General features: G+C 48.9%; 1 protein-coding gene across 1 annotated transcript in view; it reads right to left on the minus strand.

Annotated features, from left to right (window-relative positions):
- Nucleotides 1-14,096: 14,096 nt before the first annotated feature.
- Nucleotides 14,097-25,103, minus strand: part of edn1 (endothelin 1) — a 16,431-nt gene continuing 5,424 nt past the window's right edge. Inside the window, exons 3-5 of the mRNA XM_078426760.1 lie at nt 23,065-23,223; nt 18,375-18,506; nt 14,097-15,866 (exon numbers count right to left, since the gene is read on the minus strand). Coding sequence (XP_078282886.1) covers nt 15,713-15,866; nt 18,375-18,506; nt 23,065-23,223 — 445 coding nt within the window. The 3' untranslated portion in view covers nt 14,097-15,712. The remainder of the gene's footprint in view (nt 15,867-18,374; nt 18,507-23,064; nt 23,224-25,103) is intronic.

A 25,103-nucleotide genomic window follows, 5' to 3' on the forward strand; every position in this document is an offset into this window, starting at 1 on the left:
ACACCATGGGAACTACACTCGCCCCCCTGCAGGACCTATACATCAGGAGGTGCAGATCCAGAGCAAGCAAGATCATGAGGGACCCCTGCCACCCCAGTAACGGACTGTTCCAGCTGCTACGGTCAGGCAAACGCCTCCGCTGTCACGCTGCGAAAACGGAGAGGATGAGACGGAGTTTCTTCCCACAGGCCATCAGGACTGTCAACTTTTATAACCCCAGAGACTAAATTTTGTCTTCTCTGTATTAACTTTATTAACTTTATTTATATGCTGTAACTAATTCTTTTTTGTGCACAATCCGCAGGCATTGCCACTTTCATTTCACTGCACATCTTGTATATGTATGTGACAAATAAACTTGACTTGACTTGACTTGAAGGTTTCAGATGATGACGTTTTGGACCGGTGACAATAGACAACAGACAATAGGTGCAGGAGGAGGCCGTTCGGCCCTTCGAGCCAGCATCGCCATTCACTGGGATCATGGCTGATCATTCTCAATCAGTACCCCGTTCCTGCCTTCTCCCCATACCCCCTGACTCCGCTACCATTAAGAGCTCTCTCTTGAAAGCATCCAGAGAATTGGACTTCTGAGGCAGAGAATTCCACAGATTTACAACTCTCTGAGTGAAAAAGTTTTTCCTCATCTCCGTTCTAAATGGCCTACCCCTTATTCTTAAACTGTGGCCACTAGTTCTGGACTCCCCCAACATTGGGAACATGTTTCCTGCGTCTAACGTGTCCAATCCCTTAATAATCTTATATGTTTCGATAAGATCCCCTCTCATCCTTCTAAATTCGAGTTTATACAAACCTAGTTGCTCCAGTCTTTCAACATATGACAGTCCCGCCATTCCGGGAATTAACCTAGTAAACCTACGCTGCACGCCCTCAATAGCAAGAATATCCTTCCTCAAATTTGGAGACCAAAACTGCACACAGTACTCCAGGTGCGGTCTCACTAGGGCCCTGTACAACTGCAGAAGGACCTCTTTGCTCCTATACTCAACTCCTCTTGTTATGAAGGCCAACATTCCATTGGCTTTCTTCACTGCCTGCTGTACCTGCATGCTTCCTTTCAGTGACTGATGCACTAGGACACCCAGATCTCGTTGTACGTCCCCTTTTCCTAAGTTGACACCATTCAGATAATAATCTGCTTCTTATTCTATTAACACCTATTAACACCATCCCATACCCATTAGGGACAATTTTTTATGTAGACACAAAATGCTGGAGTAACTCAGCGGGTCAGGCAGTATCTCGGGAGAGAAGGAATGGGTGACGTTTCGGGTAGAGGCCCTTCTTCAGTCTGAAGAAGGGTCTCGACCCGAAACGTCACCCATTCCTTCTCTCCCGAAATGTCGCCTGACCCGTTGAGTTACTCCAGCATTTTGTGTCTACATTCGATTTAAACCAGCAGTTTTTTTTCCTACAGCGACAATTTTTACAGTTATACCAAGCCAATCAACCTGCAAACCTGCACGTCTTTGGAGTGTGGGAGGAAACCGGAGCACCCAGAGAAAACCCACGCAGGTCACGGGGAGAACGTACAAACTCCACACAGACAGCATTCCGTGGTTGGACCGTACTGCGCTGTATCTCTGAACTAAACTGAACTATGAGGAAAGATTGAAAAGACTAGGCTTGTAGTCATTGGAGTTTAGAAGGATGAGAGGGGATCTTATAGAGACGTATAAAATTATAAAATGACTGGACAAGCTAGCTGCAGGAAAAAAAGTTCCCAATGTTGGGGGAGGGTCCAGAACAAGGGGCCACACAGTCTAAGAATAAAGGGGAGGCCATTTAAAAACTGAGGTGAGAAGGAAAGTTTTCACCAGTTATTCAGTTATTAAAGATGTGAAAGCATCACATTTGGAAAGTGGTGAAATCATCGGACAAAGTCAGCATGGATTTACAAAAGGCAAATCATGTCTGACGAATCTTATAGAATTTTTCGAGGATGTAACTAGTAGAGTGGATAAGGGAGAACCAGTCGATGTGTTATATCTGGACTTTCAGAAGGCCTTCGACAAGGTCCCACACAGGAGATTGGTGTACAAACTTAAAGCACACGGTATTGAGGGTTCAGTGTTGAGGTGGATAGAAAATTGGTTGGCGGACAGGAAGCAAAGAGTAGGAATAAACGGGTCCTTTTCGGAATGGCAGGCAGTGACTAGTGGGGTACCGCAAGGCTCAGTGCTGGGACCCCAGTTATTTACAGTGTATATTAATGATTTGGACGAGGGAATTGAATGCAACATCTCTACGTTTGCGGATGACACGAAGCTGGGGGGCAGTGTTAGCTGCGAGGAGGATGCTAGGAGGCTGCAGAGTGACTTGGATAGATTAGGCGAGTGGGCAAATGCATGGCAGATGCAATATAATGTGGATAAATGTGAGGTTATCCACTTTGGTGGCAAGAACAGGAAAGCAGAGTATTACCTGAATGGTGACCGATTAGGAGAAGGGGAGATGCAACGTGACCTGGGTGTCATGGTGCACCAGTCATTGAAAGCAAGCATGCAGGTGCAGCAGGCAGTGAAGAAAGCGAATGGTATGTTGGCATTCATAGCAAGAGGATTTGAGTATAGGAGCAGGGAGGTTCTACTGCAGTTGTACAGGGCATTGGTGAGACCGCACCTGGAGTATTGTGTGCAGTTTTGGTCTCCTAATCTGAGGAATGACGTTCTTGCCTTAGAGGGAGTACAGAGAAGGTTCACCAGATTGATCCCTGGGATGGCGGGACTTTCATATGAAGAAAGACTGGATAGACTAGGCTTGTACTCGCTGGAATTTAGAAGACTGAGGGGGGATCTTATAGAAACATATAAAATTCTTAAGGGGTTGGAGAGGCTAGATGCGGGAAGATTGTTCCCGATGTTGGGGGAGTCCAGAACCAGGGGTCACAGCTTAAGGATAAGGGGGAAGTCTTTTAGGACCGAGATGAGAAAAAATTTCTTCACACAGAGAGTGGTGAGTCTGTGGAATTCTCTGCCACAGAAGGTAGTTGAGGCCAGTTCATTGGCTATATTTAAGAGGGAGTTAGATGTGGCCCTTGTGGCTAAAGGGATCAGGGGCTATGGAGAGAAGGCAGGTACGGGATACTGAGCTGGATGATCAGCCATAATCATATTGAATGGCGGTGCAGGCTCGAAGGGCCGAATGGCCTACTCCTGCACCTATTTTCTATGTTTCTATGTTTCACCCAGAGAGTTGTGAATCTGTGGAATTCTCTGCCTCAGAAGGCAGTGGAGGCCAATTCTCTGAATGCATTCAAGAGAGAGCTGGATAGAGCTCTTAAGGATAGTGGAGTCAGGGGGTATGGGGAGAAGGCAGGAACAGGGTACTGATTGAGAATGATCAGCCATGATCACATTGAATGGCTCGAAGGGCTGAATGGCCTCCTCCTGCACCTATTGTCTATTGTCTATTGTCGATCAAGGGATATGGGGAGAAGTCAGGCACGGGTTACTGATTGTGGATGATCAGCCATGATCACAATGAATGGCGGTGCTGGCTCGAAGGGCTGAATGGCCTCCTACTGCACCTATTTTCTATGTTTCTATGTTTCTGTGAACTAAACTAAACTAAAGAAGGAAACAAAAGGCACTGAGGGACGTAATGGGACACGGGGCATTTAACAGGAGGTATTTCAATGGTTCAAGGGTGCTTCATTGTCATGTGTGCACTGCACAGTGACATTCTTTTTGTAAGGATCACACATCCACAAGGCGCCATATTTTGCTGCCATTTACCCAAAGTCCAAAGTCCAGTCCCTGCAGTCGAAGTGCTGGATGGAGCGACCCAGATAAATGCCAAGATTGCATTTTCCTTCCTTAGATTAGTTTAGTTTAGAGATACAGCGCGGAAACAGGCCCTTTCTGCCCACCGGGTCCGCGCCGACCAGCGATCCCCGCACACTAACACTATCCTATCCTACACACACCAGGGACATTTACCGAGCCAATTAACCTACAAACCTGCACGTCTTTGGAGCATGGGAGGAAACCGAAGATCTCGGAGAAAACCCACGGGGAGAACGGACAAACTCCATACGGACGGCGCCCGTAGTCGGGATGGAACCCGGGTCTCCGGCGCTGCATTCGCTGTAAGGCAGCAACTCTACCGCTGCGCCACCGTGCTGGACAACTGTATGGGTGCTTGTCGGGCGGTGTGGACTCGGTGGGGCGGAGGGCTGTAGACTAAATTAAACTAAACTAAACTCAGCGGGTCAGGCAGCACCTGTGGAGAAATAGGATGGGTGACGTTTCAAGCCGGGATCCTTGTTGGAAGGGTCTCGACCCGAAACGTCACCCATTCCTTCTCTCCAGAGATGCTGCCTGTCCCGCTGAGTTGCTCCAGCATTTTGTGGCTTCCTTGTTCAGACATATCCTTTATTCCCTACACTTACTTCCATGTGCTTACGTAAAAGCTTCTTAAGTGTCACTATCGTATCTGCCTCCACAACCCCTGGCAGCACGTTCCAGGCCCCCACCACTCTCTGTGTTAACATTTGTTCAAAAGTGATAGAAACATAGAAAATAGGTGCAGGAGGAGGCCATTTGGCCCTTCGAGCCAGCACCGCCATTCATTGTGATCATGGCTGATCATCCACGATCAGTAACCAGTGCCTGCCTTCTCCCCATATCCTTTGATTCCACTAGCCCCTAGAGCTCTATCTAACTCTCTCGTAAATCCATCCAGTGATTTGGCCTCCACTGCCCTCTGTGGCAGAGAATTCCACAAATTCACAACTCTCTGGGTGAAAAAGTTCCTTCTCACCTCAGTTTTAAATGGCCTCCTCTTTATTCTAAGACTGTGGCCCCTGGTTCTGGACTCGCCCAACATTGGGAACATTTTTCCTGCATCTAGCTTGTCCAGTCCTTTTATAATTTTATATGTTTCTATAAGATCCCCTCTCATCCTTCTAAACTCCAGTGAATACAAGCCTGGTCTTTCCAATCTTTCCTCATATGACAGTCCCGCCATCCCAGGGATCAATCCGGTGAACCTACGCTGCACTGCCTCAATTACAAGGATGTCCTTCCTCAAATTAGGAGACCAAAACTGTACACAATACTCCAGATGTGGTCTTACCAGGGCCCTATGCAACTGCAGAAGAATCTCTTTACTCCTATACTCAAATCTTCAAATTAGGAGACCAAAACTGTACACAATACTCCAGATGTGGTCTTACCAGGGCCCTTTACAACTGCAGAAAAACCTCTTTACTCCTGTACTCAAATCCTCAAATTAGGAGACCAAAACTGTACACAATACTCCAGATGTGGTCTTACCAGGGCCCTATACAACTGCAGAAGAACCTCTTTACTCCTATACTGAAATCCTCTGGTTATGAAGGCCAACATGCCATTAGCTTTCTTCACTGCCTGCTGTACCTGCGCACCAACTTTCAGTGACTGGTGCACCAGGACACCCAGGTCTCGCTGCACCTCCCCCTTATCTAACCTGACACCATTGAGATAATAAATGTTTCTAAGGAAGCTGCCACTTTCTCAGGATGTTTTGGAGTTCCTGTTTCTCGGCCAAACCCGCCTCGCCGGTTAATATGTCTCACTTCAGCTGTCAGAGTCCCATTGTCACTGAGCAGGGGTAGCACAAGCAAACTGCAACCTGACCCGCAATGTTAGCATTCCCTTTGGCCTCCATCAGTTACCCACTGCATTCTTGCCCACTGATCCCGAACGACCAAAAACAAACATGCAAACAGAGAGGGCTCGTTCCTGCCCTTTGACGGTGTTTAGTCATCGTGTTCGACCGGCTCTCTCTGTGTCTGCATCTCAACGTTTAGATTTTCTTTTCGTTCAGTTCAGTTTAGTTTTGGAGATACGGCGCTGGAAACGAGAAACCTTCGGCCCGCCGACTCCGCGCCGACCAGCGATCCCCGCACGTCAAACATAGAAACATAGAAAACATGGAAAATAGATGCAGGAGGAGGCCAATCGGCCCTTCGAGCTAGCACCGCCATTCATTGTGATCATGCCATTAGCGTTGAATGGTTCGAAGGGCCGAATGGCCTCCTCCTGCACCTATTGTCTATTGTCTATTGTGGCTGATCGTCCACAATCAATAACCCGTGCCTGCCTTCTCCCCATATCCCTTCATTCCACTAGCCCATAGAGCGCTATCTAACTCTCTCTTAAATCCATCCAGTGATTTGGCCTCCACCGCCCTCTGTGGCAGAGAATTCCACAAATTCACAACTCTCTGGGTGAAGAAGTTTTTTCTCACCTCAGTTTTAAATGGCCTCCCCTTTATTCTAAGACTGTGGCCGCTGGTTCTGGACTCCCCCAACATTGGGAACATGTTTCCTGCATCTAGCTTGTCCAGTCCTTTTATAATTTTATATGTTTCTATAAGATCCCCTCTCATTCTTCTAAACTCCGGTGAATACAAGCCCAGTCTTTTAGATCTTTCCTCATATGACAGTCCCGCCATCCCAGGGATCAATCTCGTGAACCTGCGCTGCACTGCCTCAATTACGAGGATGTCCTTCCTCAAATTAGGAGATCAAAACTGTACACAATACTCCAGATATGGTCTTACCAGGGCCCTATACAACTGCAGAACCTCTTTACTCCTATACTGAAATCCACTCGTTATGAAGGCCAACATGCCATTGGCTTTCTTCACTGCCTGCTGTACCTGCGTGCACGAGGAACAATTTAACATTTATACCAATAAACCTGCAAACATGTTGGCCTTTGTTAAGCTTAGTTTTGGTTTAGTTTAGAGATACAGCGTGGAAACAGGCCCTCTGGCCCACCGAGTCCGCGCCGACCAGCGATCCCTGCGTATTAACACTACCCTGCACACACGAAGGAATAATTTACCATTTTTACCGAAGCCAATTAACCGACGAACCTGTTTGCACGTCTTTGGAGTGTGGGAGGAAACCGACGATCCCGGGGAAAAGCCACGCAGGTCACGGGGGAGAACGTACAAACTCCGTACAGACAGCACCCGTAGTCGGGATGGAACCCGGGTCTCTGGCGCTGTGAGGCAGCAACTCTACCGCTGCGCCACCGTGCCATCTCCAATATTGTCCATAAAACTGGGAGAGACCCCCTCTTTGAATTGTTAATTGCGAAGCGGTTCACGTTGCCGGCGGTGAAATAGAATTGGTTGAAAGCATTTTGTTCCTAAATATCACCAGCAACTTGTCCTGGACCTAGGGTTGCCAACTGTCCCATATTAACCAGGACAGCCCGTATATTGGGCTAAATTGGTTTCTCCCGTACGGGACCGCCCTTGTCCCCTATTAGGCCCGGGGGGGCGCTGTAGGCCCGGACACTGTAGGCCCGGACACTGTAGGCCCGGACACTGTAGGCCCGGACACTGTAGGCCCGGTCACTGTAGGCCCGGACACTGTAGGCCCGGACACTGTAGGCCCGGACAGTGTAGGTCCCGGACAGTGTAGGTCCCGGACACAGTAGGCCCGGTCACTGTAGGCCCGGGCACTGTAGGCCCGGACACTGTAGGCCCGGTCACTGTAGGCCTGGACACTGTAGGCCCGGTAACTGTAGGCCCGGACACTGTAGGCCCGGTCACTGTAGGCCCGGACACTGTAGGCCCGGACACTGTAGGCCCGGACACTGTATGCCTGGACAGTGTAGGTCCCGGACACAGTAGGCCCGGTCACTGTAGGCCCGGGCACTGTAGGCCCGGACACTGTAGGCCCGGTCACTGTAGGCCTGGACACTGTAGGCCCGGACACTGTAGGCCCGGACACTGTAGGCCCGGACAGTGTAGGTCCTGGACACAGTAGGCCCGGTCACTGTAGGCCTGGACACTGTAGGCCGGGACACTGTAGGCCCGGACACTGTAGGCCCGGTGGTCGCTGTAGGTCCCGACAGTGTAGGCCCGGAAGTCCAGGCACCCCCTAACGAAGGTTGCGTAGCAACCCGCCTCCTGGCCCGGGTGGCCGCCATTGTTGAAGCGGGAGCACGTGGCCGCTGAGGTCATGTGGGGCGCGGGGCGGTGACCCTTATTTGGGAGTGAGAAAGTTGGCAATCCTACCTGGACCAGCCGTATTGAAGCAATGGCCAAGAAAGTGTAGAAGTTGGGAGGTCATGTGGCAGTTATATAAGACATTATAAACATTGCCGCATTTGGAGTATTGTGTTCAGTTCTGGGCACCATGTTATAAGAAAGACATTGTCAAGTTGGAAAGGGTACAGAGACGATTTACGAGGATGTTGCCAGGACTAGAGGGTGTGAGCTACAGGGAGAGGTTGAGTAGGCTGGGTCTCTATTCCATGGAGCGCAGGAGGATGAGGGGGGATCTTATTGAGGTGTACAAAATCATGAGAGGAATAGATCGGGTAGATGCACTGAGTCTCTTGCCCAGAGTAGGGGAATCGAGGACCAGAGGACATAGGTTCAAGGTGAAGGGGAAAAAATTTAATAGGAATCTGAGGGGTAGCGTTTTCATACAGAGGGTGGTGGGTGTATGGAACGAGCTGCCGGAGGAGGTAGTTGAGGCTGCGATTATTGCAACGTTTAAGAAACAGTTGGACAGGTACATGGATAGGACAGGTTTGGAGGGATATGGACCAAGCGCAGGCAGGTGGGACTAGTGCAGCTGGGACATGTTGGCTGGTGTGGTCGGGCCTGTTTCCAGGCTGTATCGCTCTGTGACTCTACCATTCTCTATGTCGTGGACTAGGTGGGCCGAAGGGCTTGTTGCCACGCTGCATCCCTCAAAACCAAACCAAAACTGGCGTTTTTAGCGGCACGGTGGCGCAGCGGTAGAGTTGCCGCCTTTCAGCGAATGCAGCGCCGGAGACCCGGGTTCCATCCCGACTACGGGCGCCGTCTGTACGGAGTTTGTACGTTCTCCCCGTGACCTGCGCGGGTTTTCTCCGAGATCTTCGGTTTCCTCCCACACTCCAAAGACGTGCAGGTTTGTAGGTTAGTTGGCTTGGTGTAAATGTAAAAAATTGTCCCCAGTGTGTGTAGGATAGTGTTAATGTGCGGGGATCGCTGGTCGGCGCGGACTCGGTGGGCCGATAGGGCCTGTTTCCACGCTGTATCTAAACTAAACTGGTTCCCTTCTGATGAACACGCTCCCACACTCTGATACACTCCCACTCTTTAATGGACAAGTGCATTTTTATAGCTACATTATACTTTGCTTTGCAGGGAATTGTTTGAATAACAAACAATGAGATACCACACGGAGCCTCTGCATGTTATGAATGTAACCTATATTACAAAGGTTTTCCAAACATCCTTCAGGTGTTTTTATATTTTGATATCTGGTGTTGTTAATGCAACGTTATTAAACTTGGCATTTTGTTCAGTTTTCATGTCATAGTTAAATATCAATATCTAAACCGGTTGATGTGGATCACATTGCATTCCCTCTCATGTTCCCCTTTCATTTAATGGAGGTATAATTTGCATTGAGGATATCACGGGGAACTTTCATACAGCTGCCCACTTCAGGAACAGGTATCTCCACATCCAACAATGAGCGCACTTGGTTCAAAGAGTTCACTCGACGTTAACTCAAAAGATATTTGGGAAATAATCCAAAAGCTATCTCTTTAACTTGCCCATTATCAAGCGGAGAGACATGATACCAAGTTAAAACTAATAGAGTCATAGAGTCAAAGAGTGATCCAGGCCCCCCAGCACAACCAGGGGCCACACAGTTTAAGAATAAGGGGTAGGCCATTTAGAACGGAGATGAGGAAAAACTTTTTCAGTCAGAGAGTTGTGAATCTGTGGAACTCTCTGCCTCAGAAGGCAGTGGAAGCCAATTCTCTGGATGCATTCAAGAGAGAGTTAGATAGAGCTCTTAAGGATAGCGGAGTCAGGGGGTATGGGGAGAAGGCAGGAACGGGGCACTGATTGAGAATGATCAGCCATGATCACATTGAATGGCGGTGCTGGCTCGAAGGGCTGAATGGCCTCCTCCTGCACCAATTGTCTATTGTCTATTGTCTATAACCTGCCCACCCCAACCAACAATGTCCCACCTGCACTAGTCCCACCTGCCTGCGTTTGGTCCATATCCCGCCAAACCTGTCCTATCCATGTACCTGTCTAACTGCTTCTTAAATTATGGGATAGTCCCAGCCTCAACTACCTCCTCTGGCAGCTCGTTCAATACACCCACCACCCTTTGTATGAAAAAGTTACCCCTCAGATTCACTGACATGGATAGAAAATTGGTTGACAGACAGAAAGCAAAGAGTGGGGATAAATGGGTCCCTTTCAGAATGGCAGGCAGTAACTAGTGGGGTACCGCAAGGCTCGGTGCTGGGACCACAGCTATTTACAATATACATTAATGACTTGGATGAAGGGATTAAAAGTAACATTAGCAAATTTGCAGATGATACAAAGCTAGGTGGTAGTGTGAACTGTGAGGAGGATGCTATGAGGTTGCAGGGTGACTTGGACAGGTTGTGTGAGTGGGCGGATGCATGGCAGATGCAGTTTAATGTGGATAAGTGTGAGGTTATCCACTTTGGTGGTAAGAATAGGAAGGCAGATTATTATCTGAATGGTGTTAAGTTAGGAAAAGGGGACGTACAACGAGATCTGGGTGTCCTAGTGCATCAGTCACTGAAAGGAAGCATGCAGGTACAGCAGGCAGTGAAGAAAGCCAATGGAATGTTGGCCTTCATAACAAGAGGAGTTGAGTATAGGAGCAAAGAGTTGTAAATCTGTCGAATTCTCTGCCTCAGAAGGCAGTGGAGGCCAATTCTCTGAATGTATTCAAGAGAGAGCTAGATAGAGCTCTTAACATTTAAGAATAAGGGGTAGGCCATTTCATATCATATCATATATATACAGCACTGCCATTCAATATGATCATGGCTGATCATCCAACTCAGTAACCTGTACCTGCCCTCTCTCCATACCCCCTGATCCCTTTAGCCACAAGGGCCACATCTAACTCCCTCTTAAATATAGCCAATGAACTGGCCTCAACTACCTTCTGTGGCAGAGAATTCCACAGATTCACCACTCTCTGTGTGAAGAAAAACTTTCTCATCTCGGTCCTAAAAGACTTCCCCCTTATCCTTAAGCTGTGACCCCTTGTTCTGGACTTTCCCAACATCGGGAACATTCATCCTGCATCTAGCCTGTCCAACCCCTTAAGAATTTGTAAGTTTCTATGCGATCCCCCCTCAATCTTCTAAATTCCAGCGAGTACAAGCCGAGTCTATCCAGTCTTTCTTCATATGAAAGTCCTGCCATCCCAGGAATCAATCTGGTGAACCTTCTCTCTGAACTCCCTCTATGGCAAGAATGTCTTTCCTCAGATTAGGAGACCAAAACTGTACGCAATACTCCAGGTGTGGTCTCACCAAGGCCCTGTACAACTGCAGCAGAACCTCCCTGCTCCTATACTCAAATCCCCTCGCTATGAATACCAACATACCAACTTACCTATCTAGAATCTATCAATGGTATCACACAAAATGCTGGAGTAACTCAGCGGGTCAGGCAGCATCTCAGGAGAGAAGGGATGGGTGACGTTTCGGGTCGAGACCCTTCTTCGGACTGATGCTATCTATCAAGCTGTGCCTTAACGAGGGCGGTCACGGTGGCGCCTCGCTATGATTGTAATATGGGTCTTGTACCTTCATGCTCTTTGTTTCTAAAGGGGTACAACTCCACGCCTGTCCGCCAGCAGTTCATGTAGAGTTCAGGTTTTCCAAGACGTTCCTGGGTCTTGCACGCTTGTGATCACTGATAGCGCCGAAGTAAATAAAGCGGATATTTCAAAGTGGCTAACATTTCCTCTCATTGTCTCACTGAATATAATTCAGACTTGGCAAGCCAGCAGCTTTATGAAGTTGCTTTTGTCATCGCTCGAACAAAGACAACATTTAGAGAGACCACTTGCTGGAGCGCAGGTGCATGGCTCCTTGAAGGTCGAGTCGCAGGTGGACAAGGTGGTCACAAAAGGCTTCTGTTCGCAAAGTGCTGGAGTAACTCAGCAGGTCGGGGACCCGAAACGTCACCCATTCCTTCTCTCCCGAGATGCTGCCCAACCTGCTGAGTTACTCCAGCACTTTGTGAATAAATACCTTCGATTTGTACCAGCATCTGCAGTTATTCTCTTACACAAAAGGCTTCTGGCACTTTGGCCTTCATCAGTCAGAGTACTGAGTATAGAAGTTGGGAGGTCACGTTGCAGCTGTATAAGACGTTGGTGAGACCGGATTTAGAGTATTGTGTTCAGTTCTGGGCACCATGGTATAGGAAAGATATTGTCAAGCTTGAAAGGGTTCAGAAAAGATTTACAAGGATGTTGCCAGGACTAGAGGTTGAGCAGGCTGGGTCTCTATTCCATGGAGCGCAGGAGGATGAGGGGTGATCTTATAGAGGTGTACAAAATCATGAGAGGAATAGATCGCGTAGATGCACAGAGTCTCTTGCCCACAGTAGGGGAATCGAGGACCAGAGGACATAGGTTCAAGGTGAAGGGGAAAATAGATTTAATAGGAATCCGAGAGATAATTTTTTCACATAGAGACTAGTGGGTGTATGGAACGAGCTGCCAGAGGAGGTAGTTGAGGCTGGGACTATCCCATCGTTTAAGAAACAGTTAGACAGGTACATGGATAGGACAGGTTTGGAGGGATGTGGACCAAGCGCAGGCAGGTGGGACTAGTGTACCTGGGACATTGTTGGCCGGTGTGGGCGTGTTGGGCCGAAGGGCCTGTTTCCTCACTGTATCACTCTATGACTCTATGACTATGAACTGCAGATGCTGGTTTAAACCAAGGATAGACACAAAATGCTGGAGTAACAGTGGGACAGGCAGCATCTCTGGAGAGAAGGAATGGGTGACGTTTCGGGTCGAGACCCTTCTTCAGACTGACAGTCAGGTGAAAGGGAAATGAGAGATACAGACGGGGATGTAGAGAGGTATAGAACAAATGAATGAAAGGTGTGGAAAAGAGTACCGATGGTAAAGGATAACGAAGATAGATGATAGATAGAAGGTGTGAAAACAGGACAAAGGGAACGGAGATCAAGGAAAATGTAGATTAGATCGTTGTTAGCTGGGAGAAGGTAACAACAGAGATAGAATGCAGTCGGAGACAGTAAGACTGGTGGGAGAACTGGGAAGGGGGAGGGGATGGAGAGAGAGGGTTACTTGAAGTTAGAGAAGTCAATGTTCATACCGCTGGGGTGTAAGCTGCCCAAGCGAAATATGAGGGGCTGTTCCTCCCAATTTGCGCTGGGCCTCACTCTGACATAGACAGGTGCATGGATAGGACTGCGTTAAGGGGACGTGGGCCAAACACGGGCAGGTGGGACTGGTGTAGATGGGGCATGTTGGTCAGTGTGGGCAAGTTGGGCCGATGGGCCTGTTTCCACGCTGTATCAATCTATGACTCTATGACTCTAGAGCCAGCAGTTTGTGAAAGACAATCGAGCAAAGGATATTCATGTTCATAAGTGATAGGAGCAGAATTAGGCCATTCGGCCCATCAAGTCCACTCCATCTCTCTGATGGCCGATCTATCTCTCCCTCTCAACCCCATTCTCCTGCCCCCTCCCCATAACCCCCGGCACCCATGGTAATCAAGAATCTATCTATCTCTGCCTTAACAATCTCCACTGACTTGGCCTCCACAGCCATGTGTGGCAAAGAATTCCACAGATTCACCACCCTCTGACTAAAGAAATTCCTCCTCATCTCCTTCCTAAAGGAACGTCCTCTAATTCTGAGGCTGTGACCTCTGATCCCAGACTCTCCCACTAGTGGAAACATCCTCTCCACGCCCACTATCTACCTCACAGGTGACCCTCGGACTATCCTTGATCGGACTTTGCTGGCTTTACCTTGCACTGAACGTTATTCCCCCATCATGTATCTGTACACTGTAAATGGCTCGATTGTAATCATGTGTTGTCTTTCCACTGACTGGTTAGCACGCAAAGGCTTTTCACTGTACCTCGGTACACGTGACAATAAACTCAACTGAAGTGTTCTCAACAGAATGCAAAGGCATGTGTCTTCATATTAAATAGAAAATGTTTTATTTTCAGGTAAACTGTTTTCAAAAAACATAAAAGTAGAGCAAAAACACACATTTCTGTATAAAAATACATACCGGCTAAAAATTAAACAAGGGACCAATATGGCCATCAAGAATATTATAAGGCACTGTTTAAAATACAGTCAGTAACCAAAATAATGAATGTGTCAAAATAGTAAAAACAATGATTTTAAAATCCAGGTAAAATACTGCCTCATTTCCAATAAACAGCTCTCGTAGTCAGTTCAGTTTAGTTTAGAGATACAGCGCGGAAACAGGCCCTTCGGCCCACCGGGTCCGCGCCGCCCAGCGATCCCCGCACATTAACACTATCCTACACACACTAGGGACGATTTACAGTGTTTTACCGAAGCCAATTCACCTACAATCCTGCACGTCTTTGGAGTGTGGGAGGAAACCGAAGACTTTGGAGAAAACCCACATAGGGAGAACGACCAAACTCCTTACAGACAGCACCCGTAGTCGGCATCGAACCCAGGTCTCTGGCGCTGTGAGGCAGCAACTCGACTGCTGCACCACTCAGCCTGTTGCTCATTTGGTCAGCATATCAATGTCGGCTGTGGATTTGTGATTAATTTTCTAAGCCTTCTTCTATATCGCCTTCCTCTCCAATCTACCACATATACATAGATATAACGTATCTCTGACTGTACAGTTAAATACCAGCATCTTAAATCACATACATCCAGACTTAACAGTGCTTATACGCACACATGGGTGAACTATAGAACATAGAACAGTAGAAGGCAGAGTGCTGGAGTAACTCAGCGGGTCAGGCAGCATCTCTGGAGAACATGGATAGGTGACGTTTCGGGTTGAGACCAAAGAAGGATCTCAATCCGAAATGTAGTAATCCAAAGTGTAACTAATGTCTTACACACATGTGCTGAGTGACTTACGCACATGTTACACGTGACAAACACGCGTGATGTATGATGTAAACACCACATGTAACATGACCGAAACACATGCTGGACATATGTTCTATATATCACCAAACGTGTTCACAAAATGTATAACGATAACTTTAAGGCATATTTTAGTTGTCAGCAATTTACAAAATCTGAGGTAGATTTTTTTTTAAAGAATTTTTTTTAATGCTATTCTACAAGTTCCAGCGTTGGTGGAAAATATATCAAAATGTCCGCTTGCACTCTTTCCTCCCAGTTTCCGTGCACAGGCCTCACGTGCGAGTTCAGATGTTGGTTCCCTGGATTAAACCGGAGTCCATTTTCTTTACGCCAACTGTCGGAGTTCGGTTCTGTCTCAATCTCTGCGGGTGGGACAAGGGTCACAGTCTCTCTCTGACAGACAGGGCACAACGCCCGGGGATGTAGCCGTAGACTGACCGGCACAAAGTGGAAACTGGCCCTTCGGCCCATCCAGCCCCTGCCGACCGAAGAATGTGCATTGCATATGGCCGCCTTATTGTAGTTTTACTCTGCGCTGTTTTAGGAGCGTTCCGGTTTGGAATCTCCGTTCCGCGGTGCAGTCTTGATGGGTTTTTTTTTTACACACACACACGCGTAAGACCGTGTCGCACCGCAAGCGCCGCTGGTGTCGGCAAGATGTCCTCTCGTGCGTTAGTAGTCCCGGACCTGTTCCGTGGAAGCAGCGGTCACGTTACAGTTCCGCTGGCCGCCATCTTCTCAACATGGCCGCCCCCTGCACCGTGATGCTGGCCCGCCCTTGGGAAGCCCGAAGCTCTTCCCTTCACTGCCGTCCCGGTGTCTCCATCTCCTCGCCCGATCCAGCCAAGTCATCGACGCAGGGCGCAGGTGCCGCTCGCCGCCGGAACGCAGCCTTCAAAAACACAAAGCACGCAACACCATTAATCCTTCAGAACTCACGCAGGTTGGAAACATAGAAACATGCAGGAGTAGGCCATTCGGCCCTTCGAGCCTGCACCGCCATTCAATATGATCATGGCTGATCATCCAACTCAGTATCCCGTACCTGCCTTCTCTCCATACCCCCTGATCCCTTTAGCCACAAGGGCCACATCTAACTCCCTCTTAAATATAGTCAATGAACTGGCCTCAACTACCTTCTGTGGCAGAGAATTCCACAGACTCACCACTCTCTGTGTGAAGAAATGTTTTCTCATCTCGGTCCTAAAAGACTTCCCCCTTATCCTTAAACTGTGACCCCTGGTTCTGGACTTCCCCAACATCGGGAACAATCTTCCCGCATCTAGCCTCTCCAACCCCTTAAGAATGTTATATGTTTCTATAAGATCCCCCCTCAGTCTTCTAAATTCCAGCGAGTATAAGCCTAGTCTATCCAGTCTTTCTTCATATGAAAGTCCTGCCATCCCAGGGATCAATCTGGTGAACCTTCTCTGTACTCCCTCTAAGGCTAGAATGTCTTTCCTCAGATTAGGAGACCAAAACTGTACACAATACTCCAGGTTAGAAGAACGAGGGGCGGCAACTCGTTGAGACGTACTCTGTCACACGAGGAAAGATTGGAAAGACCGGGCTTGTATTCACTGGGTCAGGTCAGGCAGCATCTCGGGAGGGAAGGAATGGGTGACGTTTCGGGTCGAGACCCTTCTTCAGACTGAGAGTCAGGGGAGAGGGAATCAAGTGATATACACGGTGATGTAGAGGGATGCGGAACAAATGAATGAAAGATGCAAAAAAGTAACGATGATAAAGGAAACAGGTCATTGTTCACCAGGTTAATCCCCGGGATGGCGGGACTGTCATACGACGAAAGATTGGAAAGACTGGGCTTGTGTTCACCGGCGTTTACAAGGATGAGAGGGGATCTTATAGAGACGTGTAAAATTATAAAAGGACTGGACAAGCTAGATGCAGGAAATTTTTTCCCAATGTTGGGGGAGTCCAGAACCAGGGGCCACACAGGCTAAGAATAAAGGGGAGGCCATTTACAACTGAGGTGTGAAAAAACTTTTTCACCCAGAGAGTTGTGAATTTGTGGAATTCTCTGCCACAGAGGGCAGTGGAGGCCAATTTCCTTGGATGAATTTAAAAGAGAGTTAGATAGAGCTCTAGGGGCTAGTGGAATCAAGGGATACGGGGAGAAGGCAGGCACGGGTTACTGATTGTGGACGATCAGCCATGATCACAATGAATGGCGGTGCTGGCTCGAAGGGCCAAATGGCCTCCTCCTGCACCTATTTTTTATGTTTCTATGTTTTCTATGTACCGAACAGTGAAAGGCCTGGACAGAGTGGATGTGGAGAGGATGTTTCCACTAGTGGGAGAGTCTAGGACCAGAGGGCACAGCCTCAGAATTAAAGGACGTTCCTTTAGGAAGGAGATGGAGGAATTTCTTTAGTCAGAGGGTGGTGAATCTGTGGATTCTTTTGCCACAGAAGGCTGTGGAGGCCAAGTCAGTGGATATTTTTACCGCAGGGATAGACAGATTCTTGTTAGTGCGGGTGTCGGGGGTTATGGGGAGAAGGCGGGAGAATGGGGTTGGGAGGGAGAGATAGATCAGCCATGATTGAATGGCGGAGTAGACTTGATGGGCCGAATGTCCCAATTCTGCTCCTATCACCTATGACTTTATGATTTAAATCACGCTGACCAATCTATGAGGATAGCTGAACAAACCATGTGGTTACTGAACATTATTTAGTTTAGTTTAGAGATACAGCACGGAACCAAGCCCTTCGGCCCACCGGGTCCGCGCCGACCAGCGATCCCCACACACTAACACTATCCTACACACACTAGGGACAATGTTTACATTTACACCAAGCCAATTAACCAACAAACCTGCACGTCTTTGGAGCGTGGGAGGAAACCGAAGAAAACCCACGCAGGTCACGGGGAGAACGTACAAACTCCGTACAGACAGCGCCCGTAGTCGGGATGGAACCCGGGTCTCCGGCGCTGCATTCGCTGTAAGGCAGCAACTCTACCGCTGCGCCACCGTGACCGCCCCTGAAACTAAACTCAACGCCAGGCGACTCTGCCTGCTGGTCACAGACCACAAAATGCTGGAGTAACTCAGCGGGACAGGCAGCATCTCTGGAGAGAAGGAATGGGTGACTTTTTGGATCGAGACCCTTCTTCAGTCTTCGTGTCGAGATCTTCTCCAGAGATGCTGCCTGACCCGCTGAGTTACTCCAGCACTCTGTGAAACGTCACCTATCCATGTTCTCCAGAGATGCTGCCTGACCCGCTGAGTTATTCCAGCACTCTGCGTTTTTTCCCCCACAAAACCGGCACCTGCAGTTCATAAGTGATAGGAGCAGAATCAGGCCATTCGGCCCATCATTGCAGGAGTAGCCCATCCGCTCATGTTCCTTATGTTTACAGCTTAAACGGAACTCACGTTTTTGCGATGTTAAGGAGATTTTGGTAAACACATTTCAGTCCTTGGTGTTTGCAGTCCAGGGCGTTTTGTTCTGTTCGGTCTGACTGTAACTTTGGATTGTGCTTCACTCTCTGTGCCTTGATTTGAAACCTGTATTGAAAATAAATGGCGCGACTTAATTTTACGTTGAAAGGCGGAATATTTATTATCTGCACGGTAGCGCAGCGGTAGAGTTGCTGCTTTACAGCGAATGCAGCGCCGGAGACTCAGGTTCGATCCTGACTACGGGTGCTGCACTGTAAGGAGTTTGTACGTTCTCCCCGTGACCTGCGTGGATTTTCTCTGAGATCTTCGGTTTCCTCCCACACTCCAAAGACGTACAGGTATGTAGGTTAATTGGCTGGGTAAATGTAAAAATTGTCCCTAGTGGGTGTAGGATAGTGTTAATGTACGGGGATCGCTGGGCGGCACGGACTTGGAGGGCCGAAAAGGCCTGTTTCCGGCTGTATATATATGATATGATATGATATGATTTACATACTTTTAGAACTTCACTGTTCCGTTTCGGAAAACAGATGACAATAAAATCAAGGACCAGTCTCACCCCGGCCACTCCCTCTTCTCCCCTCTCCCATCGGGCAAGAGGTACAGAAGTGTGAGAACGCACACCTCCAGATTCAGGGACAGTTTCTTCCCAGCTGTTATCAGGCAACTGAACCATCCTCTCAGCAACTAGAGAGCGGTGCTGAACTACTATCTACCTCATTGGAGACCCTCGGCCTATCTTTGATTGGACTTTATCTTGCCCTGAACATTATTCACGTTATTCCCTTTATCATGTACACTGTAAACGGCTCAATTGTAATCATGTCGTCTTTCCGCTGACTGGTTAGCACGCAACAAAAGCTCTTCACTGTACCCTCGGTACACGTGACAATAAACTAAACTCAAACTCAAGATCGGTGTCTAGAATTATCTCAACCTTCCTGGAAAGACAATAGACAATAGGTGCAGGAGGAGCCCATTCGGCCCTTCGAGCCAGCACCGCCATTCAATGTGATCATGGCTGATCATCCACAATCAGTGCCCCGTTCCTGCCTTCTCCCCATACCCCCTGACTCCGCTATCTTTAAGAGCTCTATCTAGCTCTTTCTTCAAAGTATCCAGAGAATTGGCCTCCACTGCCTTCTGAGGCAGAGAATTCCACAGCTTCACAACTCTCTGAGTAAAAAAGTTTTTCCACATCTCCGTTCTAAATGGCCTACCCCTTATTCTTAAACTGTGTGTGGCCCCTGGTTCTGGACTTCCCCCCAACATCGGGAACATGTTTCCTGCCTCTAGCGTGTCCAATCCTTTAATAATCTTACATGTTTCAATAAGATCCCCTCTCATCCTTCTAAATTCCAGCGTATACAAGCCCAGTCGCTCCAGTCTTTCAACATACGACAGTCCCGCCATCCCGGGAATTAACCTAGTTAACCTAAAGGTTTTTGCCCAACATCTATTCAGTGACTGCAGAAGACATACACTACAGTGCCACCAGTAGGAAGAGGGATGTACTCAGAGTAGAAGCAAGTTTATAAGGCCAAATACCTTTACAACCTTTATAATGGAGATGAGGAAAAATTCATTTTGCCAGAGTCATAGAGAGATACAGTGTGGAAACAGGCCCTTCGGCCCGACTCGCCCCTGGTTCTGGACTCCCCCCAACATTGGGAACATTTTTCCTGCATTTAGTTTGTCAAGTTCTTTTATAATTTAATACGTCTCTATAAGATCCCCTCTCGTCCTTCTAAACGCTGGTGAATACAAGCTCAGTCTTTCCGACCTTTCCTCATATGACAGTCCCGCCATCCCGGGGATTAACCTGGTGAACAGTGGGCTGTTTCCTTTATCATCGTTACTCTTCTGCACGCCTTTCATTCATTTGTTCTGCATCTCTCTACATCACCGTCTGTATCTCTCGTTTCCCTATTCCCCCGACTCCCAAGTCTGAAGAAGGATCTCGACCGGAAACGTCACCCATTCCTTCTCTCCAGGGATGCTGCCTGACCCCGCTGAGTGACTCCAGCGTTTTGTGTCTCTCTGTGGATTGAATCATTTGACTCTCTGCGCTGCGTTGTAACGAACGTAAACATGCTGTAACTCACAGTCCCTGCCACACCCCTCGGGACTAAGTTAGGTTGGCAGGTTTGTTTTGGTAAGAATGTAAAATGATTCATCACCAATCACGAAATGTCATTGCCTCCTTCGAAAACCCTCTTGCACGCAAGTCTGACCTGAGTGGTATGTTCAGTGTTTTCCAAATTTAAACCTGGCTGCCCGCATTCCAAGATTTAGACTGTGCGTGGAGTTTGCACGTTCTCCCCGTGACCTGCGTGGGTTTTCACCGGGTGCTCCGGTTTCCTCTCGCGCCCCAAAGACGTGCAGGTTAATCGGTCCTCTGTAAAATTGCCTCTTGTGTGCCAAAATGCGATAACGTTGTTTGGAGATACAGTGTGGAATCAGGCACCTTCAGCCTATCAAGTCCGCGTGGACCATCGATCCCCGCACGCTGTTCTACGCGACACACCAGGGACAATTTGCAATTTTTTTTTAACGGAAACCACGTAACCTAAAATCTGTACGTCTTTGGAGTGTGGGAGGAAACCGGGGCACCCAGAGGAAACCCACGTGGTCACCGGGAGAGCGTACAAACTCCGTACAGACAGCGCCAGTGGTTACCCGGATGGAACCCGGGTCTCTGGCGCTGTGAGGTATTGACTCTACCGCTACGCCAACCCTGGACAAACTTGGATTGTCTTCGCTAGAGTATTGGCCGCTAAGGAGACACCTGACAGAAATACAGAGTTCGTACACTCTCCCCTGTGACCTGCGTGGGTTTTCCCCGGCGCTCCGGTTTACTCCCACACTCCAAAGACATACAGGGGTTTGTAGGTTAATTTGGCTTCAATAAACATTGTAAATTGTGAACCTAGTGTGTAGGTTAAGCTGGTGTACGGGGAGATCGGTGGTCAGCGCCGACTCGGTGGGAGAAAAGAACTGTTTCCACACTGGATCACTAAACTAAACTAAACTGGTCCAAGCCGACTAAGATGGGCCATCTAAGCTAGTCCCACTTGCCCGTGTGTGGCCCTTATCCCTCCAAATCAGTCCTATCCATGTACCTGCCCAAGTAGTCTTGTAAATGCTTTTATAGTTGCTGCCTCCACTACCTCCTCGTTCCATACACCCACTCCCCTCAGTGACAGTATAAGAAAATAACTGCAGATGCTGGTACAATATATCGATTGATTCACAAAATGCTGGAGTCACTCAGCAGGTCAGGCAGCATCTCGGAAGAAGGGTCTCGACCCGAAACGTCACCCATTCCTTCTCTCGAGTCTGAAGAAGGGTCTCGACCCGAAACGTCACCCATTCCTTCTCTCCCGAGATGCTGCCTGACCTGCTGAGTTACTCCAGCATTTTGTGAATAAACCCTCAGTGACAGGTTGCCCTTCAGGTTCCTATTAAATCTTTCCGCCCCTCACCTTGAACCCATGTCCTCTGGTTCTCGATTCCCCTACTCTGGGCAAGAGACTCTCCCGATCTATTCCCCTCACGATTATGACACACCTCTAATAAAACATGCCATGCCTAATGAGTGTGAGGCGAGATTGTGTGCTGTGGTCGGGGTTGACCGCGGTACGGGCAGGGCTGATAAGTTGCGGGACTGTGACACGCAGCGTTTTTTGCTGCGTTGTGCCGGTGAGATTGTCCAACAGCTGTCAGGGCGGCTGTTCACAAACGTGCAGAGGCCACGTGTATGTTAGGGCGGGACGATAAAAACATTCTTAAACGCCCGGCTCCACCCTGCCGGTCTATTCTTTCAAGGAAAGTGATCAAGTCTTTGGGGCGGTCACGGTGGCGCAGCGGTAGAGTTGATGCCTTCCAGCGCTTACAGCGCCAGAGACCCGGGTTCCATCCCGACGAAGGTTGTTTAGTTTAGAGATACAGCGAGGAAACAGGCCCCTTCGGCCCACCGGATCCGCGCCGACCAGCGATTCCCGCACATTAACACTATCCTACACCCACTGGGGACAATTAAAAAAAACATTTACCAAGCCAATTAACCTACATACCAGCACGTCTTTGGAGTGTGAGAGGAAACCGGAGCACCCGGAGAAAACCCACGCAGGTCACGGGGAGAACGCACAAACTCCGTACAGACAGCGCCCGTAGTCGGGATCGAACCCGGATCTCCAGCGCTGCATTCGCTGTAAGGCAGCAACTCTACCGCTGCGCCACCGTGCCGCCCAGCCATACGGAGCTTATACGTTCTCCCCGTGACCTGCGTGGGTTTTTATCCAAGATCTTCGGTTTCCTGCCACCCTCCAATTAGGGGAATTAGAGGAGGGCACCAGTAAATGGGGAATTAGAGGAGGGCACCGGTAAATGGGGGAATTAGGGGAGGGCACCGGTAAATGGGGAATTAGGGGAGGGCACCAGTAAATGGTGGCACAGCGGTAGAGTTGCTGCCTCATAGCGCCGGAGACCCGGGTTCGATCCCGACTACAGGCGCTGTCTGTATGGAGTTTGTACGTTCTCCCCGTGACCTGCGTGGGTTTTCTCCGGTGCTCCGGTTTCCTCCCACACTCCAAAGGCGTGCAGGTTTGTAGGTTAATTGGCTTGGTGTCAATGTAACCCTTCTTGCCGATAAGTGCCTTACCTTGTTGCCTCCTGATGCTGATCACAAAACAGCTGGCAGGGACCATCCTCTGTGTTGCTACATTCACATCTGCCACTAGTCGCCATCAATTCCACCTGGTTGTTCTTTGTCGACCTCCTGACCCGTGGAGAACTGCCCAGACCATAAGGAACCACCTGCCTGAAGAACAAGGAGAAGGTCACATCACTGTTGGTATAAACACTCAGAAGAAAACCAGAGTACACAGGTCTAATTCCTCACTACAGATGCCTGTGGAGGCCAAGCCATTGGGTATAGTTTAGTTTAGTTTAGAGATACAACGTGGAAACAGGCCCTTCGGCCGTACATCTATGGAGTGTGGGAGGAAACCGAAGATCTCGGAGGAAACCCACGCAGGTCACGGGGAGAACGTACAGACTCCGTACAGACGGCGCCCGTAGTCGGGATGGAACCCGGGTCTCCGGCGCTACAAGCGATGTGAGGCAGCAACTCTACCGTTGCGCCACCGTGACTGCCCTCGTTAAGGCACAGATAGCATCAGTCCGAAGAAGGGTCTCGACCCGAAACGTCACCCATCCCTTCTCTCCTGAGATGCTGCCTGACCCGCTGAGTTACTCCAGCATTTTGTGTGATACCTTTGATAGATTCTGGATAGGTAAGGGTGTCAATTCCTCCTATCTGAGAAAAAATGAGCTGGCTCTGGAGAGGGTCCAGAGGAGGTTTACGAGAACGATCCCAGGAATGAGTGGGTTAACCTTATGATGAGCGTTTGTCAGCACTGGGTCTGTACTCGCTGGAGTTTAGAAGGATGAGGGGGGACCTCATTGAAACTTACAGAATAGTGAAAGGCCCGGATAGAGTGGATGTGGAGAGGATGTTTCCACTAGTGGGAGAGTCTAGGACCAGAGGGCACAGACTCAGAATTAAAGGATGTTCTTTCAGGAAGGAGATGGGGAGGAATTTCTTCAGTCAGAGGGTGGTGAATCTGTGGAATTCATCACCACAGAAGGCTGTGGAGGGCAAGTCAATGGATATTTTTAAGGCAGAGATTGGCAGATTCTTGATTAGTGCAGGTGTCAGGGGTTATGGGGTGAAGGCAGGAGAATGGGGTTAGGAGGGAGAGACAGATCAGCCATGATTGAATGGCGGAGTAGACTCGATGGGCCGAATGGCCTAATTCTGCTCCTGTAACATGAACTTAAAGGTGAGGGGGGGGGGAGATTTGTATAATGTGGAATCCGAGGGGCAACAATTTTTATACACAGGGTGATGATGTACGGCACAAGCTGCCAGAGGAGCTAGATGAGGCAGGATTAGGTAGATGAGTCAGGGGGTATGGGGAAAAGGCAGGAACTGAGAGTACTGATTGTGGATGATCAGCTATGATCACGTTGAATGGCGGTGCTGGCTCGAAGGGCCGAATGGCCTCCTCCTGCACCTATTGTCTATTGATTATCACAACATTTAAAAGGCATTTGGGCAGATACATTGGGAGTGCAGTCTTTAGATTTTAGAGATACAAAGAGGAAACTGGCCTCGAGTCCAAGCCAGCCGGTGAATTAACACTATCCTACACAGATTAGGGACTATTGACATTTTTGCCAAGCCAATTAGCCAGTACAACCTGCACGTCTTTGGAGCATGGGAGGAAACAGGAACGCCCGGAGAAAACCCACGCAGGTCACGGGGAGAACGTACAAACTCCGCAAAGACAGCACCCGTGGTCAGGATCGAACCCGGGTCTCTGGCGCTGTGAGGCAGCAACTCTACCGCTGCACCACCGTGTTAGGTTGGACATTGGGATGTGGGAGGCAGTTGAGTCCGGGACCATCGCAACGTTTAATAAACAGTTAGACAGGTACATGGACAGGACAGGTTTGGAGATGGGGCAAACGCAGGCAGGAGGGACTAGTGTAGATGGGGCATGTTGGTCGGCGTGGGCAAGTTGGGCCGAAGTGCCTGTTTCTACCCTGTATCGCTCACTCTATGACTTTGACACCCACCAAGGTGGATTACAATCACCTCTCTTGCCTTCCCTTCATTATACAAGATAAGCATTG

Source organism: Rhinoraja longicauda, chromosome 2, assembly GCF_053455715.1.
Source record: "Rhinoraja longicauda isolate Sanriku21f chromosome 2, sRhiLon1.1, whole genome shotgun sequence".
Taxonomy (NCBI): domain Eukaryota; kingdom Metazoa; phylum Chordata; class Chondrichthyes; order Rajiformes; family Arhynchobatidae; genus Rhinoraja; species Rhinoraja longicauda.